Source organism: Cornus florida, unplaced genomic scaffold (genome assembly GCF_030987335.1).
Source record: "Cornus florida cultivar Cherokee Brave unplaced genomic scaffold, ASM3098733v1 CherokeeBrave_3.0.0_Hap2_Chr10, whole genome shotgun sequence".
NCBI lineage: Eukaryota > Viridiplantae > Streptophyta > Magnoliopsida > Cornales > Cornaceae > Cornus > Cornus florida.
In genome coordinates this window covers 115,150,739-115,169,986 of record NW_026775580.1, presented here as the reverse complement: position 1 = coordinate 115,169,986, position 19,248 = coordinate 115,150,739, and the positions used below count along the sequence as shown (strand labels likewise).

Below are 19,248 nucleotides of genomic sequence, written 5' to 3'. Positions count from 1 at the left end.
TTGCACGGGTCTCGGGATTATATCAATTGGCCAGCAATTTCAATTCTTTTTTCATTCAAAAATTCATTTCTGACTGCCTCAATTTACACCCCAGGGCCATCACATTCTACATTTAGCCCATGAACTGACTCAGGGTTCATGAAATGAGTCATGATGGCAGTAACCATCTACAGATCTACAATTATAATACAGATATGCTTGCGTTCATATCACAAGCATATGTGTGATTACAAATAATTACATGCACAAATGACTGAGCTAATGATCCTTCACCTTCACGCTAATGGACTATAGGATATCTTGCTTTCACCTAATCTCAGGCAAGTATCCTACATGCTTTAAGTACCACAGTGCCCCTTCAGCTGCATGCTCAGCAGCATCTTTCTTTTTTGCCCGAGGTTCTCCATAACACTCCAAAATCATATTGGAGGCTTCTTCAATTTCCACGACCACCTTGAAAGTGAATCTGCATAAGATTTGAGTTCAACATTCAAAGGATACTCAGAATCATTAGACGAGTACTATTAACTAGTCTGTCATTAACTAGTATGTGGTAGAATTTCAGCATTTGATTGGAGGCAGTATTGGCTAGGAAACTGGAATAATTTTAAGTGGGAAAAAAACTACAACATGAAAATAGTAAACTGAAATATAAATGACTATAGTTTCTTTACCAGAGAGATTGAAAAAAAAATAAAGAAACTAGGAAATTTTTTGGTTTGATTGACAATTTTCACAACACATTATATGGAAAGGGGCAACAAAGTTGCACCAATTTCAGAAACACTCTTTTTAATTCTCTATTTCAGAGAATACAACCAAACAAGTTTCTAATTTGCAACATGTGTCCGAAGTCTTGGAAAAGTTGAGGTGAATTCAGTGCAGCCTCCGCTAATACTTCCCTTTCAGACTCCAAAATGGCATTTATGCATTACCCAAGAATTTGGTGTTAATTGCTTCATATAGATTATATTTCAACCACAAGTTGGTTGGAAATATTGAACTAGAAATATTTTGCACTATATCGCACAAAAGCTTAGTAATAAGTTCTGTTCACTTAATTTTCTTTTCTTTTTCATTAAATTATGGCTGAGCTAGGTATTAATTTTGGAAGTTAACTCAAAAGTCACATTGCAGGTATCCCACCACTTTCAACACAGTGGGGGAAATATTCACCAAGATAATGAACTTACTCTTTCAAGTGGCATGGTCCCATCTCTTTCCAACATTCAAACAAAGGAGGTTTCCAACAATTAGTAGCACAGGTTTCGTACAAACGTGACTTTGCTGATCCCTTATGTGAACCACCTAAAATGATTAGTTATGATAAGCAAAAGATGAGATAGAAACTCCATACCAAGAACATAAAGTTAGCCCAACAAAACCTGTGGTTGGTGAGTCAGAGTTGCAGTTATTATTTTCAATGGGCTGGGTACGCTGCGACACTGGTGCCTTGGATGGAGACAGGGGCTGTCTTACGGAATTGATGCTGTTAGTACGAATTCCTGTAGAAACTTCTTCCATGTGGTCCACTCGGAGGTTATAACGATTTCTAGAAGGTTCCAGCAACTTCATGTTAATGGAATCTGGAGCAATAACATCTGCTGGTGTTTCATCATATCCAATTAGCTTAGCTTCCATCCTGCGGCTTGACTTTAAAACCTCTTCCAATGATATAAACTTTGGTTTGTAACCTTGAGCCTGCACATCCACAGTCGATGAGCATCTAAAATATGGTTGAAAGGCAAGGAAAAGATCATTGGAGGATACGAATCTGACAGGCAAATTTTCTCACCCCTCCCCGGAGGAAAAAAAAAAAAAAAAAAAGGTGTGCAAAAGAGAGGAATGACCAGAATAAAAAGAAAGTTGCAATTGATCATGAAACTATAAGATGAGTTGGATACCAGAGCATATTGCGCTCATAAATTATACAAGAGATTTATCATGCACATTTGCGAAAGCCACCTATCTAGGTCAGATTCCAATGGTAATAGGAAAGCCAATACATCTACCAAACCAAAATGTAGAGAAGTGCTGTTGATGACTAAAAAATAAACATTTCAGTGATTCAACAGTCAAACAATGGCACAAGACATGCAAAATAGGATCTCAGCACAATAGGCACAGTCATGCAAGCATAAAAATTATTTTATATTTTGAAGCCATGGAAGTTCAACTTCCATAGGAAGCTCAGAACTATTCCACACCTAGGATTCTGAGATGGAATATTAAGGCATTACATTGTTTGTTAACTTGGAGACCATAATGATTATTTTTCAATAAGTAACAAGCATAATGTTAAAAAACCAACAGAAGCACACCCATGTGCACATACAGAAGCACCAAGCTATGCTCCTTCCAGAAAGCTCAAGTCACCTATGAATTCTACGAAAGAAGAAACACCCAAAACTGAAAGTTATAAAGCAAGATATTCTTTTAATCTGAACATAAGAGGTTCTATAATTTCTAAAGTATGCCTTTCTGCTCTCCCCAAATGCACCACAGAGAAAAAAAGGAGCTCCATCAAACATCACCATCACCCAACATGCTACTAGGATAAGCACACACTTCAAATTTTCTAAAGTGAAGTTCTGACTGTTTCCAACCAGGCCAGGTGGGAGTCCATTCATATCAAAATGGACTGAGCGATCCTCGAGTGAATTTCATGGAACTTTGAGCAGATGGAGTTAGTTGAGATAATTCAAGTCCTTCAGAGGATCGTGGTTTAGCTGGGATTCCAAGGGTAATTTCATTATTGGTTTAGCAGGGAATCCAACAGACTCCTGTTTCTGGTTATATTTTTAGTAATTTCATCTTTTCTCTTCTAACAATATGTAAATACTGCAAGCAACAACAGGAAATTGAAGAACGTAAACATGCAACTTTTTTACCTTCAACCTCGCAAATATTCGTTGAGCAGCCATTCTTTTGGCAGCTTTTCTGTTGATGTTTGTAGCAGAAGCACTTGCACAAAAATCTTCTTTGTTCACTTTTGATTCAACTAAGTATGTTCCATCCTTCTTTAACGTTGGAAACTGCAGATTTAAATTACAGGATTGACAAAGTTCCTGAAGTTCCCTTATAGGATTAAGCTGCAAGTTGGAAAAGCTCATTACTGGATCCAAAAAGGAGAGCATTATCTTCCAAATGAGATTTAAATCAAATCCCGTGTCAAGAAGAATGGCACCAACACAAGACTCCACCAAGTCACCTAGAGCCTGAACCAAAAAGTGAAATCACATATTTACTCAAAATCAAAAATTTGAAATTAAAATGATGAACCATTCCATGCCATGCAAAGATACACTATAATCAAATTAAATGTTCTTCTTTACTGCCCACACAAAAAAGACTCCTAGTATTAATATCGTCCATAACTGACATTATCTTCTATAACTGTAGACAGAAGGATGAATAAATGATTTTATATCCAAAAACAGTACAGTTTCCAGTGCAAGGATGCTCCTGTCATATGTACCAACTTTTTGAAAGTAACAAAGACACATCACATTAGGGATTTGAAGTTTGAACCCTGCCCCTCTGCTGGGAGATAACATTCAAGCTAAAGCTTTGTGTTGACTGGTTATTAATTTGTTTGCTATGAGAAGACTATAAGTTAAAAGATTGCAAGTCATAGTTAGTACCTTTGGACACTTTGGTCCTTCAGCCAGACCCTTCTCTGATGCATCGGGTTTAATGAAGTTGGCATACTCATCCATAGACTCACAGAGGCCACTAGAATTGCAGATAATAAATTTGTGGAAGGACCGACGTACTGCAATGTCGGCAAAGGAGTTATTGTTTACAGATACAGATCTCAAATCTGTTATCTGACCAGGCTTCAGTTTTGGATACACAGAAAGCAGATAGGATGTTATTAAATAATCCAACACAGCATCTCCAAGAAACTCCAGTCTCTGTTAATGCCATAAAATTCATCAGAAAATGTTGTATTAGAAAGGCAGATTCAAGGAAAAAGTTTGATTTATGCGGAGTGAAAATAGAGTACATACCTGATAGCATCCCCAATGATTGTTGTAAGAAGGATGAACAAACGCTTGTACAAGCAAACCTTTATGGAGAAAACGATACCCTAACAAAATTTCCAGGGAAGCAATATCTATTTGAGAAGTAAGTGACACAAACATTGCACTTTCAGAACAGATATTGTTAATTTGTGATGCCTCAAAATCCACTCGTATGCCAATCCATTTAAGAAATGATGTTGCTGCTTTGAAGCCACTGTCAACAATAAATGCTCCAACAAGAGCCTCAACCACATCTGCTATGGTTTTTTTATACAACCAGTGGTGACTTTTGTTGCATCTAACGTCAGAACTTGCACCATTTGTCACATTGCTTCCATGTGGAGAATGTATAATAGTTTCTGTTTCCTTTCTACATATTACTGGGCAAGGACGACCCAAGGCAAAGAAATGGCAGGGATCAAATGGTTGATCACGTATGTATACCTGAAATAAGGACACAAACACCATGCATTTTAATAATCAAATTTGAAAACAATGCAAGAGCTTCTGCGGAAAAAAGGAGTCTCCTATTTCCTCCATTTTCATGGCAGACAGCTTGTATCTATGCAGTAGTACTGCTGGATCTATGACTACATCCACAGTTCTATCACATTTTTATATGTTTAAAGGCGATTTGCTAGATGCCTTACATTCATGTCACAAAAAAGACGTTCATTTTTGCTCTTGATCATTAACAAAATCATTAAAATTTTCTTTTAGAATAATACTTGAAACCTCTTGGTTAAGTATCTTCAAATTCAATTGAAATTCTTGCCATCATGGCACACAAGAAAGTCTGAAAAAGTTCAGGTAATTGGAATAAAATGAGATCCATGCATCATTTTTTAATCAGATCAAAAGGAAATTGAACCAGCTGAAGAACTATGGTATTTTATATCTAAATTAGCTTTAGTTTGGTTGCTAAGGATCATATAATAATAGTAGTAGTGGTAGTAGTAGTAGCAACAACAGTATCACCACCAGTTACCTGTAACTTGCTCATTGTAGCCAGCTTGAATAAATTGGAATTATTTACAATGTTAGAACGTTTTCTCGTAAGTTGTCCTTCATCAAGGGTATTGTGTAAAAGAAAAAGGCGCCGGCCAACTGCAAACTTGAGGAAAGCATCACCTAGCACTTCAAGCCTTTCAAGAGAAAAGCACTCATTGCATTTCTCCGTTGTAAGTGCTTCGAGAACCTAATACAGGATTTCACAGCTGTTATGAGCATACCAAGTTCTTTTTTAAAAATCTATAATAACAAAAAAAATTCACAGAACTTGAGTAGCGGATCAAATGACTTAGTTTGAGAGTTGAGAAACAGTTAATGGAAAGATCACTTTAACATGGAAGAGTAAAAAAACAATACACGATAGGAAGTAACTTCAGCTCCCTCAGGAAACGAAGCACAGAATCTCTGCTTCAATTCTATTGCCACAAGCAAGCTTTCTAGGCGATGCATAAGTGACGGTAATAAAGACAGTGAACTTCCGATGTCTTTAGAAAAGCCAACTATCTTCAACTGACAAATCTCAGGGGGTAATTCGATAAAGTGCTCCTCTTTTTCACGCGATTCTGCCATTAAACAGTTATAAGCACACAAGTCAATATTTAAAAGAGATTCTCCGAAAACATTCAATTTGAAAAGCAACCTCCATTTCAGCCGTTGGGGTGATAATTAAGACAAATAGGACTATGAAAACATTCAATTTATATGCGCATTGGTATTCCTTGTGAAGCACTGTATCAAAATACTAAAAAACTAGCAGTTCAGTGACAACCTGAAGATACAAACAAACTAATTGTTACCTGATTTCCCCTTCTTCCGTAGTAAATTATCCAAACAAAAAAGTTGTTTTGCTTTCAGAAGAGGCTGATTAGGGTATAAAAGATGAATCCCAAAGCTGATTTACAAAATTAGAAAGAAAAAAATAAATAAGTGACCATTAAAAACAACATAACAGTAACATTGAATAAGTTCAAGAATATCCAAATTAGTATTGATGACAATATAAAAGTCAACACATTGTGGTTAGTGATTTGCAATTACAATTACCAATTATTGGGGCAGACAAATTGCATTAGTAACTCTTGTTCTAGAAAATATAATCACAATTTTAACATCACAAGTTTGCAATGGTACTCAAGTAATTATATAAGAGGAAAACATGGCAGAAAGGGCGTAAGTTCTGTTTAAATATCTGATGATAAAGTGAAATAAAGATAACGACACAAGGGATGTATCATGCTGAAAGACGATGACGGCAGAATCTGATTTGTACTTGTTCAAGTTTGGCAAAGTAAAAATAAATAGAAAAATAACTCAAAACCAACCAACTGCCAACATAAAGGCATGATGCATTGCAGACCAAAATAGGACGCCAAATAGACAGAAGAAACTATGAGTTGCAAACCAAATGGCACCAATCTAGGCCCTAGGGTTGAGCAGGAGAGGTACCAGCTGCCTTTCTGTACAGTTTAATAATGCAAGGAAAATCGCAGGGGAAGGAAAGGTAATCAGATAAATAACTAACTGCCACTCAGACTTAGTAAACAACATGTTACCACTTTAAGGCTGAAAAGGGATGGCATGCTGTTTGAGCCTTTATAAGTTCTGGTTTGAATCTACCAGTAGAATGCTTGACCAATAGGCCTGTGGCCTAGCGGTACAAGGCTCCTACTTCCCAAAGGGAAGTCAGGGGTTCGAACCTCAATGGAGGCAGTGTGTGTGAGTCCCAACTAGGAAAAAAAAAAAACCAGTAGAATGCTTGCAATGATTCCTCAAAGAGTATGTAAGCATCGTTCTCTTGGAAATGCAAATTCCCGACTGTCATTGATACACTTCCTCTGTCAATAAACATATCGGAAGAGAAGACCATGCTATTGGCATTCTAATTAAAATACCATGAACAAGAATACTCAATTCAACTCAACAAAGCCTTTTCCCAACTACTTGGGGTTGGCTACATGAATCCTATTTCTCCATTCTACTCTATGTAAAGCCATAGACCTCAGTAAAACCAAATGTTATCATACCCTTCCTTACTAAATCTACCCACATAAGTTTGGTCTTCCTCTTCCCCCAGTATTACCCTTAATATGAACCATGTCACTCTTCCTAACAAGTGCACTTAGTGGTCTTCTTTGTACATTTCCAAAACCATCTTAATCGAGTTTCTCTCATTTTTATCTCCAATCCAATCGGTACTACTTCAACCATTTCTCAAATTTGCTCATTTCTAATTTTGCCCTTTCCTATCTTACCGCTCATCCATATCAAACTTTGGATTTCTATCACATCCATTTTATGCATATGATATTTTTATATAAACCCAACATTCTGTCCCATAAAGAACAGCCGGTCTAATAGCTATTTTATAGAGTTACCCTTTAAATCTTAGTAGGATACACCGATCACTAAGTATTATAGTTGTTAAAAGCTCAAGGCACAATATAAGGTGTGAGCCTGATCGAGTAAGGCACGTGCGTGATAATAATACAATAAGAATGTCGAGCCAGAGGGGAAAAAAGCAAGAAGCAGTACTAATATTTAATAATTAAACTATGCAACAAAAACTTGTCAAAGACCAAAATAATAAAAAATTCTCAACATATCAATTCAATGTATTAGCTAAATCAACATACATGTATCTTTTCTATTTGCATATGAATCCAATAAAATCAATATACAATTGGAACAATTCAAGAAATACAACACAAATAATAAAATTTCTATAGAGATGTATCAACTAGGTGGATTAGGTAAATTAATGCACATAAATCCCATATGCATATGCATTAACCAAATTTAATTTGAATACAAATCTGAAACAATTAAAAACTATAATCATGCAAACTTTAAACATATACTATAATAACTGCTTAGAATCTAGCACTAAATGCAATTATTGCAAGTAGTGAAACTTAACATTTATAAATTTTGTCTAATATTTCATCAGGTTGAACAATATGATCCATCATATATGATCATAGAACATTTTAATTTAATAGTCATTAAATAAAAAGAAAATAATTTGTATAAATATTTAAAAAATAAAAAGGCGCGCCTGGCGCCTATTTAAAACTATGCTTAGTATACCAGATGCACTCCTCCATTTAACCCATTCTACCTTGATTCTATAATTAACATCATCAACAATTTCTCCTTCCTTCTGAATAATTGAGTCTAAATAACAAAAAGGGGTCACCTTTTCTACTTCTTGATCCTCAATCTTCACTATATCCCTATTTGTATATCTAGATTTAATAAAGTTACAACTAATATATTTAGTTTAACCCTTTTAACTCTAGATCTTCCCCCAACCTTCAATTTAGCATTTATTCCTTCAAATCACAATTAACAAAAAAGGTAAAAAATGATGACTTTGAAACTGTAGTGTTAATATGACCAGTGATATGCAGGTCTGACCTTCCCGGGGCGAATTCAGGTCTGCCTTTTAATATGAAGATAAGTTAGATATATCACTTCATTGATACGTCTAAAAAAATAAAATATCAAGAACATGGACAAAAACTTGTTTGAGTAACCATGTAGCTAACTTTCTTAAATGCCAAAGCATAAATAATCTAGAAAAATATGAGAAAAGATAGCTCATGTGGGACCCACGTGAGGCCCATAGGATCCAACGGCTGAGATGCTGCTAGCACTCTTCTAAGAAGATTTTAAATAAAAATAAACTTTAGTAAATAAGTATATTCAATGATATCGATAAAATCGCAAGTTAAATCCATACCAATATCCAAAGGAATGATATAAGACTACAACAACAACAACAACAACAACAACAAAAAGGGAGAAGAGAAGAGAAGATGCCAACATGAGATTTAATGTGAGTTCCGAGGTCCCAGGCCAAAGAAGGCAGCTCAGCATGATCCCGTTAAAACTATGTTGCTGATAGGGGTGGACTACTGTGACTTGAGTCTGCTAGGGTATGAAATAAAAATATATATATAACTAGAAGGTTTTAGAATTGAGTCTGCTGGGGTATGAAATAAAACAAAAATATAACTAGAAGGTTTTAGGATTTTTTTTTTCAGTTAAAAATGATTATATCAGTGGGAAAAGCTCCATGTCATATGGATCACTTGCTAAAAATGAAGTTAGAAGTTAGATCCTCAAGTATTTTAACATCCGAGTGCATACACTTCTACAATCAGCAGAACTGTATTTAATATATAATGAAATTACATCTACATATGTGTGAATATTTATTCTTTATGCAGGGGAAAACCTCTTCCCCTCTGTCAATAATATGCTCCTCACATGTCACTGGAAATTGCAACTATATATACGAAAAAGTTCAAGGGGTAATTACTAATGACGCAAGTGCACTACATACAGTTTTCAAGGAGAAAGCCAGCATTACCTATACACACAGAGAAACATGCTAACATTTGACAGAGATAAAATAATTAAAACAAGAGATGAAGTTACCTACATTTTAGTATAGTGCTCTATATGATTTGTTGACTCTTTACATGTGCTGTACCCATTCTTCTCCGGAAGAACATCAGAAATAAAGAAAAAAGCATCCTTGCATCGAGCATATACTAAACTATTTACAACATCATCTATGCTTTTGGGACCATTAGCAAGTTGCAAATGATTATTCAAATGCAGACTGACTTCTCCAGCTTCCTCTGGATTCCTGAAAATTGGCGATGATAAGCATCTTCTGACAAGCTTCCAGTCTACAGATATTGTGTTTTCATGTTCATGCAGAATGACAGGAAGCAAAAGGTAGTAGGTTGATGAACTTGAGTTACACAAATTAATCTTCTCCAAAGAAACAAATTCAGGAATGAGATCAGCTCTATCAAGGATGACCTTGAGCCACACATGTTGAAAATTTTGTGCCTGTAGAATCTATGTAAATACAAACAATGAATATCTACAAGTCAAGTAGCTTATTTGATTTTTATTTCAAATATAATCGTTTACCTCATCTTTGTCAAAATTTGCAACTCCTGATGGGACAAGCTTAGTCAAAACTTTTCTACCACGAGCCAAACGAAGATCAAGTTTCATCTGCTCAGCATCTGCTGGGAGAGGTGCTTTCACAAAAAGACCAAACTTCTTATAAAGCCTATCCTCTGGACGAGGAATAAACTTTATAAAATAAGAGTAAAGACAAACAGGATTCCCCAAGTAAGTCCATGATTCTTTAAGTGCAGCAGGAACAAGCATCTCATGTAGTTCTCTTCTTGAATCCTCCTCATCTACCAATAAACAGAATCAAATAGAATCACAACTCAAACTAAAGAAACAAAGGCAACGGAGTTCCAATATCTTCTATTGCTATTCCCTTACCATCACAGCTGTCTGAATCAGAAGAGTCTTGTACCGATCCCTCATTTCCATCATCGTGATCTGGCAAGAGGTAGTCGGTCAAGGCACCTAGTTCATGTAGTTCTTTGCAGGCTTTCAAGCAGGCATCTTTCTTAGCTGCTTCTATTGAAGATTGTGGTGAACTCACAATTTGATGAGCTGGAGCATTGGAAGGGAGAAATATGTTGCAGATTGTTCCTTCTACATCATCATAGTAATAAAACTCTGGTTTGGGTTTGAAGTATCTGAGAAAGAGATGACACATCCCATTAGACGTCAGGAAGCACACAAAATTTTCTGTATATCATCTTTCAAAGAATTCTTACAAGTAAAAGCTAATCAAAGGTAGCAATCAGTACATAAGATAAGACCATACTCATCATGCGGAAGTTTTGAACAATAATGGTGGAGTAATGAAATACTAGATCCTGAACTGATGATGGCACCAGTTGAATCTACTTTATAGGTCCTTTCTTCAAAATCAACAAATGTTGTGCTAGACTCTCTAGATGCAATTTCCTTGTTCATTTGATTTTCCTCCTTTTTAAACTTGTTTATCAGATTCAGCTCCTTCTGGTTGCCACTGCAATGTTTTGAAAGACCGAAAAAGATTATCCCTGTTGAAGAAACACACCATATTATTGGATTCACATACAGCTTATGATTTAGAAAAGCACCTGTCCACCAAAAATGCATACTCAGATTGAGGCATGCGTGCACGGCCCCTAGACTGTATAAAACTAGAGACAGTTTCTGGAAGATCAAACCGTATTACAAGGCAGCATGTTTGAATATCGAGTCCTTCCTCGCCCACTTTAGTTGCAACTAATAAATTCAGCTGCCAGATCAAACAACTACAGAAATAAGTTTGCAGTTATATAACCTGTAAAGAGCTAATTATAACACATCATTAACATCACAGAGCCTCTTGTAAACCACTTATGCCAGTCACATGGAAGTTGAGCACTATCCTATAAGTGAAATGGAAATGTTATCGGAACATATGTTCATTAGCATATTTACCTGTTGATGGTTGATCTCAAATATCTAAACTCAATTTTGGGCCTGAAACAGCCATTTCCATGATCATTTTCTTTCTGACAACAGGGTCTTTTTTTTTACACTCAGCTTTGTACATAAATATGCATGCAATTCCCAACTAGAAAGCCAATTCAGGATAGTGGGCATTTATCCAAATATAATGTAAAAATATACACTGATAAGCCACAATTATTTTTACAGTTTGGTGTTCTGGTGATTCTGTATATGCTACTATATCTACGGTGGCTTAAATGATGAGAAGTAGTGATTTGCCATTAAATAGATAGCCAGATGCACAACTCTACTTACCAACTCAACAAAGCCTCGTCCAACAGCCAACTACTTGAGAAGGGCGACACAAATCATGTTTCCCCATTTCCAATGTCTAAGGTGATTACTTCAATATCTCAACACAAATTTAATATTGGTCTTCCATTTCCCTACCATTACTCTCAATTGGAACCATATTACCCTTCTGGCATAGTTATTAGCTTTCAGTGAACATGATCAAACCATCATCATTTTCACCGTTTCAAAGACTGAATTTAATTTTTATACATTCTAATCATGCCAAAAAAATGATCTCAAATCTGCATTCTGATATTGCTCATTTCTGAACATATCATTTTCCGGAGCCATCTAGTATTTTATCAATAAAGTATGCATGACTTAATAGATTTTTTATATAATAAACTTTCAATTTAGTAAAATTTGTCAACCATACAATATGCCAGAACTAATCCTCCACTTAACCCATCATACTTCAATTCTACGCACAACATAAATCTCCAATTTCTCCTCGTATATAATTGAGCCAAAGAAATGCAACTGTTTACCTCTTTGGTATCTCTTTCCCTTCACATTTTATTCACCTACCATAAACCTTCTTGATCCTACAATTTCTTTTCAAAACTCTAATTTAGCATCTATCCCTATTTTAATTTGATCAACTAATGCAATATAGGTAGAAATAGTATATACTATAAAATCTTATACTAAATGCATATAGTGAGTTCATTGAAAATTGAGACAAAAAGATATGGGTTTAATGTTAAGCCATAATTTGAGTCTATAGTAAATAAAATTCACTTGTTTCTCCTACAATTTTCTCACCTATAGTCACAACTCCATCATACATTTCCTTTATCATGTCAATAAATCTTATTCGTTAACTCCTTTTTGTTTTTATTATTTTACTAAATTCCACCATACTAAAAACCTAAGAACCCTATCATAGGCTTTTTCCAAATATATGACATTAATATCTTTCTTCTTCTCATTACATCTTTCCTGCAATCTTTTCGTTGAGAAAATAACTTCCATTTTTTTACCTCCTTGGCATAAATTTAGATTGATTTTCTTACACTACTGTGTGAAAGTCTCAATCACTGTTAATCACTCTCTAACCAAAGTTTCATATGTGATCATCTGTAATATCTTTCTTCTTCTCATTACATCTTTCCTGCAATCTTTTCGTTAAGAAAATAATTTCCATTTTTTTACCTCCTTGGCATAAATTTAGATTGATTTTCCTACACTACTGTGTGAAGTCTCAATCACTGTTAATCACTCTCTAACCAAAGTTTCATATGTGATCATCTGTACAACTTTGAATATCTTCATTCAGGAAAAAAAAAAACTTTGAATATCTTCTTATTTTCTTTTACAAGTACTAAACCACTTTTTCAGAATCCATCAGTCATTTGCTAGCTATTATTATTTTCTTAGAATTTTGTTAGCCTTGACACACCATCTTTGCATAAGTACTTTGAATCTTATCTGGTCCTAAAAGCCTTCTTATTTCAGCTTTTCGATGCTTTTTTACATTGCACACATTGATCTTACACATCATTTTCTTAATTTCTCTAAGGTTTCAAATTTCTTTTTTTTTTTTAAACCTATACTTCCTAAAAGATTTCCATTCAGCAATTTCACATAAAATTTTCAGCTTTCTCTAATTTCATAAATTTTCACCAAGACCTTAGAAGCTCACCTTTTGTGCCCTTAATATGATTGAAGTTTCTATTTTATTATTTACCAAAAAAAAAAAGGGGATGAAAAAAGAAAAAAAGAAAGTTTCTATTGTATCTCACTTAGCAATTTGTATATATTCTTCTATTCATTGTCCTTTTCATCTAATGTAGAATAAAGATCGCCACATATTTTATACTTAGATGCTGTTTTCATAAATCGAAAATAAATTAAGAGCTGAATTCTAAGTGCCGAAGTTTTTAAGTGCCGAATTCGCAAAAATGACAATCTGTTTCATATTGTCTAAATTTCGAGTGCTGAATTTGTTAAATGTTTGGTTAAAGCAAAATAATGAAGTCTGAAAACTATTCAATTTAAAGTACTGCTACTACTATCTAACCCAAAAGCTTAAGTTGTGGGGTGAAACTGTCTACCCGCTCTTATAAGCCAAAGACCCTCCCCATCTGTATCCGATGTGGGACAAGACCCTATCATTCTCCTCCACCCAAACCTGCAGTGCCCTCACTGCAGTCAGACCACCCAGCCTATCTGTAGACCCTAACAGTAGGAGAACCCGGTAAAATCCCAGACCCAAACACCTCCGAGTGGGCGCTTGGCGTGACACCGAATGAGGGACTGGGTCGGATCTTATACCAACCATAACAGGTCAAGCGCTTCCCATTCGACCCAAAAGCATAAGCAATTGGGTGGTACTACCTACCCGCTCTTATAAGCCCAAGGCCCTCCCCACCCATATGCAATATGGGACAAGACCTTTATGACAACTACCTTAAAGTACCTAAAGTAACATTGGTAAACATTGACTGTTAACAAAAAAAAAAAATGAAAACATGGCCCAACAATTAAGATAGAAAATTTCACCTAATTCTTTGCAGTCATGCTTATATATCTATGTTATTTGTTGCACATTCAGCAGTTTTTGCTCCTCGTTGCCATTAAAAGCAACAAAAAAAGCCTGTAAATAATAGAACTTAAGAAATTACGATTCTAATACCAAAGCTGAATCTTTTTGGGCAAAAATTTATCCATACTGCTGATGGTCATTAAACTATTTGATTGTATCATTATGGATCCCCTTCAAAAATCATGACCTAGTCCTCTCTGTGCTTCATATCGAAGTCCTTTGTGTGCATCGTATCCAGTTTCTCTCCATGAAGCATAACCATGCCCTCTCTGCTAAGAAAATGAAATTGGCCAACTTTGGCACAAAGCCCCATTCAAGTAATTGACTGGAACTCAAACTCTGGGAGTATTTTGTATTTTATTTTCTTCTATTTAACAAAAGAAAGAAGAAGAAAAGAAAACCCTAGATATGAAGTTGAAATTCACTTTCAACATTGCAAACTGACAAACAATTTTCAGCTCATTATGTTTTAAACATTCAATCTCTCCAGCCATCTCTATCCCAAGCCCAAACAAGCAACTACCAGCCTTAACCGTAAATGATCCACCACTTTCTAATGAGAGATTTAATTTTACCAAAAGCAAACCACAATTGCCACCATCCTCCACTGGCTCTGCAACACAACTTCCACCATGTTACTTAACTCATTATAGCGGAAACACCCAATGCATAGAATTTATACAACCCATAGTGACATTCAAAAAAGAGCAATTACTCATAGTTTTATGGGGAATTTCTACTGATGGTATGGCAATTCCATGGGCGTTTCAGATTCAAAAAAATGCAAGATACTTTAGTTTGAAAAAGAAAAATGACAAGAAAAAAAAGATAAAAAAAAGAAGAAGAAGATGATCACATCTATACACGCCAAAATTTACTGATAGTTTTATAGGGAATTTCTATTGATGGTATGGCAATTCCATGGCCGTTTCAGATTCAAAAAAGAGCAAGATACTTTTCAATCTTGAAAAAATCATTCAACTTTTAACTTCATATAAAAAGTACCATATAGAAAGGGAAGTAGAGGCAGTAATTTTTCCAGTGTGACTTCACTACACTTACCAATAAGTCAAGATCCCTTCATGAGCAGTATATTAAAAGATCTATTGGGGGAGGAGGGGAGATGAAGAAGAATAAGAACTAAAAAGACATCAAGATATGCCATAGCAGAAAAAGATCATTTTGCAACACCTTATAATGTATAAAGCATTACCTCGCCCGACCGGAACTTCTCAAGAATAATATTCATGTTTTTCCGTGACATACTCTTTAGTCCAGAGTGGACTCCTACAAGGAAATCACACTTCCAAGTTGATAGAAACTTAAGGTTCTGAAGTATGTACGACAAGGATCTCGCAATTACAATCCTATTTACAAAAATTATACATTTCATATTTGGTTGTAACCTGAAATAGAACAAAAGAGAGTTTTTAGCAAGCAAATTCAACAAATAAAGTCTAACAGTGATGATGTATGAAGTTATTAGAAGAATAACCCACATAATATTAAATACATAAAAAATATGCTGAAACTTCTTTAGCTTTTAGAAGTCAATTTCATAGGGCCGCAAAATTTAGATGACCTCAAAGATCTAGTATTCAAGGATAAGGATAACAACAATAAAAAGTACAGAAAACAAAGGTAGCCTATTACGAGCATTGTATTTAGCATTCCTGCAATGCTAATGCTTAAGTCTGCTTCAACAATCAAACATTGCTTACAAACTTGAGGCTTCCCATATAGTTTCGCAGTTGAGCTTGATAACCCAAGGGCTAGTTAACCCAAATCAAATCTTGGAGAGCTCAACATTTGGCTGGCCCTAAGCTTTCTTCTGAGCCTAAACCTAAATTTGGCGGAGCTTGGGCCCAAGGAACCTGACTGGAAATCAATTCCTTACTAGCTCATACTACAATATACACTATGTAATTTTTTTTCGGTTATAGTTGAATGTAAAAGGCTATTGTAAGCCACAAATTCTCATTAGACATACTCTTAATTTATATTAGACACTGAATATAACATAAGTGGAAAGTAAATCAAATCACTGATCCTATGCCTCTAATAGGTAGATGATGAAAATAATATCATATAAAATCAAATTAAGATTAGATCAAATCCAATCCCTAAAGATACTCCCAATTTAGATCAAATCCCTATATTTTCTCCCAATACACCCCCTCAAGCTGGAGGGAAGATATCAACTAAGCCCGGCTTGCCAACACCAGAGTGAAGAGTAGATTGTCCTACCGACTTTTTGAACATATCGGCAAGCTGATTAGTAGAAGAAACAAAGGAAGTATGGATAACTCCATAGTGCACTTTCTCCTAGAGAAAGTGAATATCAACCTCAATATGCTTTCTCCTCTCATGAAGAATTGATTTAGATACGAGCATAATAGGAGACCGGTTATCACACTTATCAAAAAAAAAAAATAGTAGACCGGTTATCACAGAAGAGTGTTGATGAACTAAATATAGGGAATCCTAACTCAGTCAATAGGGAATGAAGCCAGAGGATCTCATAAGTGCCTTGATCTATGGCACAGTACTCTGCCTCTACAGAAGAACAAGACACAATGCTTTGTTTTTTACTTTTCCAGTAAATTAAATTGCCCGGTGGAAAGTATTAAAACCTGAAGTAGAGCGACGGTTCAGTCAGAGATCCAGCATAATCAGCATCGGTGTAGCACGAGATAAGAGGCTGTGGTGTGGACCTGTAGAATAAACCAAGTCCAGGGCAGGACTTGAGGTATCCTTTTCCAGGAAATTAAATTGCCCCCATGAAAAATACAGAAACCTGAAGTAGAGTGACGGTTAATCAGAGATCCAACATAATCCGCATCGGTGTAGCACGAGATAAGAGGTTGTGGTGTGGATCTGTAGAATAAACCAAGTCCTGGGCAGGACTAGTATCGAAGAATTTGATATACTGCATCTAAGTGTGAGGTCCGAGGAGCATGCAGGAACTGACTCACAACATTAACCGCAAATGTAAGATCAAGTCTAGTGTTCGTTAGATAAATTAAGTGACCAACAAGGTGCTGATAAGCAGACAGATCCGGAAGAAGGTCTCCAGACTCGATATGAAGCCGATGCGTCGAATCCATACGAGAGGAAGAAGGATGACACCCAAGCATACCAGTGTCCTGTAAGAGGTCTAGTGCATACTTCTGCTCAGAGAGTGAAATGCCATGCCTAGAGCGGGCAACCTCAATACCAAGAAAAAATCGAATAGTACCCAAGTCTTTAACCTCAAAAGTCTGCCCAAGGTTTATTTTTACCTTGTCAATGAAGGGTGCATCATTTCCTGTAACAATTATGTCATCAACAAATACTAAGATAATGGCATAACGATTTTCTGGACTATGACGGAAGAAGCAAGTTGGATTTGAGTGACATCAAGTGAACCCCATAGAAATAACTACATCACTAAATCGGTGAAACCATACCCGAGGTGACTGCTTCAGTCCATATAAGGATTTTAGAAGGTAACACACTTTCCCAAAATACTCCCCCTCAAGCAGAAAACCAGGAGGAGGATCCATATAAATTTCTTCTGTAAAATCCTCGTGAAGAAAGGCATTCTTCACATCTAGCTGGTGAAGAGGCCAAGAGTAGCAAGCTGCTAAGAAAATAAGAAGGCGGACAATAGTCAGCTTGGCGACCGGAGCAAAAGTGGCATTAAAGTCCTTCCCTGAAGTTTGTGTAAAGCCCTTCGAAACCAGTCTAGCTTTGTAGCGATCAACAATACCATCTAATTTATATTTAACTGTAAATACCCATTTACTGCCCACAGTCCTCTCTCCTTGTGGTAAAGTAACAAGCTCCCACATCTTATTTTTCTGCAAGGCATCCATTTCAGCAGCCATAGTTGTTGTCCAATGTTGGTCTTGCAAAGCCTCAGATACAGTTCGAGGGATGGAAATAGCCGAGGTGGCAGCAAGGTAGACCCGGTAATTGTGAGAAAGCCCCTGATAAGAAACAAACTGGGTAATAGGATGATTAGTCACTGATGAAGAACGGGGCCTGTCCCGAGAGCTTGAAGTCCATATGGCCCACACCTATTATTGGAGATGTGGGAAAGAAAGATAGAATTAGGGCTTTTGACTTTTGTTATTATGATTTGATTTTAGGATTGTTATTTATGGTAATAGGTTGATTATGGTTTTTCTTTGATGCCTATTTATATGATGGTTTAGACATTGTGAAAGTCAGCTTTGATGATTGATTATTGATTATTATGTAGAAATTCTCTCTGTCAAATATTCTGCGGCTGCCTCATATATTAACATTAACATCTTGTACAAGTATATATAGGAAAGAGGTAAAGTTATACAAGGAAAAGAATAAAAAATATTCCTGCAAATCTGATCCTAATATAAAGCAATCCATCTATCCTATTTTACTGCAATCAATCTGTCTTAGAATCTTGTTCTAATTTACAATAGTCAAAAATCAATCAAATCCCTAAAATCAAGGGAAATCATAGTTGTTAAAGGCTCAAGGCGCACAAAAGCGCAAATGCCTCCTGGAGCCTGAGGCGCAAGGCGAGGCGCAAGCCCGACTGAAGCAAGGCGCACGTTGAAAAAAAAAAAAAAAAAATACCCACCCAATAAAGTATTTTTGGGTAAGTGATTTAACAACTAAACATTCTTTCAATAATAGAACCTAATTATATGAAAATAATATAACAGTACATGAGTAATTATTTCATTTTAACAGTACATGAACTATTTACAATTTGAGATTGTCTTCTTTAATTTAGAGTACACTTAACTAATTATTTCATTTTAACAAAATTAGATAAAAATGCATTCCCTCAAACCAATAACAGGTTAGAATGGAACAAATACAGGCTACAGCTGTTCACACAAATAAAACAGGATCACACAAATAAATAAAATAGGATCACACAAATAAATAAAACAGCATCAC

The 19,248-nt window shown here is 35.7% G+C and overlaps 1 protein-coding gene across 3 annotated transcripts in view; it reads right to left on the bottom strand.

Moving 5' to 3' along the window:
* Positions 1-26: 26 nt before the first annotated feature.
* LOC132277511 (dicer-like protein 4) overlaps positions 27-19,248 on the bottom strand; it is a 41,394-nt gene continuing 22,172 nt past the window's right edge. For 2 of the 3 annotated variants that reach the window (XM_059779364.1, XM_059779366.1), the window contains exons 11-25: positions 15,527-15,719; positions 11,054-11,214; positions 10,753-10,959; positions 10,359-10,621; positions 9,990-10,267; positions 9,487-9,914; positions 5,837-5,931; positions 5,397-5,602; positions 5,017-5,226; positions 4,014-4,472; positions 3,645-3,917; positions 2,892-3,218; positions 1,386-1,701; positions 1,194-1,308; positions 27-466 (exon numbers count right to left, since the gene is read on the bottom strand). In XM_059779364.1, coding sequence (XP_059635347.1) covers positions 307-466; positions 1,194-1,308; positions 1,386-1,701; positions 2,892-3,218; positions 3,645-3,917; positions 4,014-4,472; positions 5,017-5,226; positions 5,397-5,602; positions 5,837-5,931; positions 9,487-9,914; positions 9,990-10,267; positions 10,359-10,621; positions 10,753-10,959; positions 11,054-11,214; positions 15,527-15,719 — 3,691 coding nt within the window. In that variant the 3' untranslated portion in view covers positions 27-306. The remainder of the gene's footprint in view (positions 467-1,193; positions 1,309-1,385; positions 1,702-2,891; positions 3,219-3,644; positions 3,918-4,013; positions 4,473-5,016; positions 5,227-5,396; positions 5,603-5,836; positions 5,932-9,486; positions 9,915-9,989; positions 10,268-10,358; positions 10,622-10,752; positions 10,960-11,053; positions 11,215-15,526; positions 15,720-19,248) is intronic. The other variant, XM_059779365.1, reaches the window with a different exon arrangement.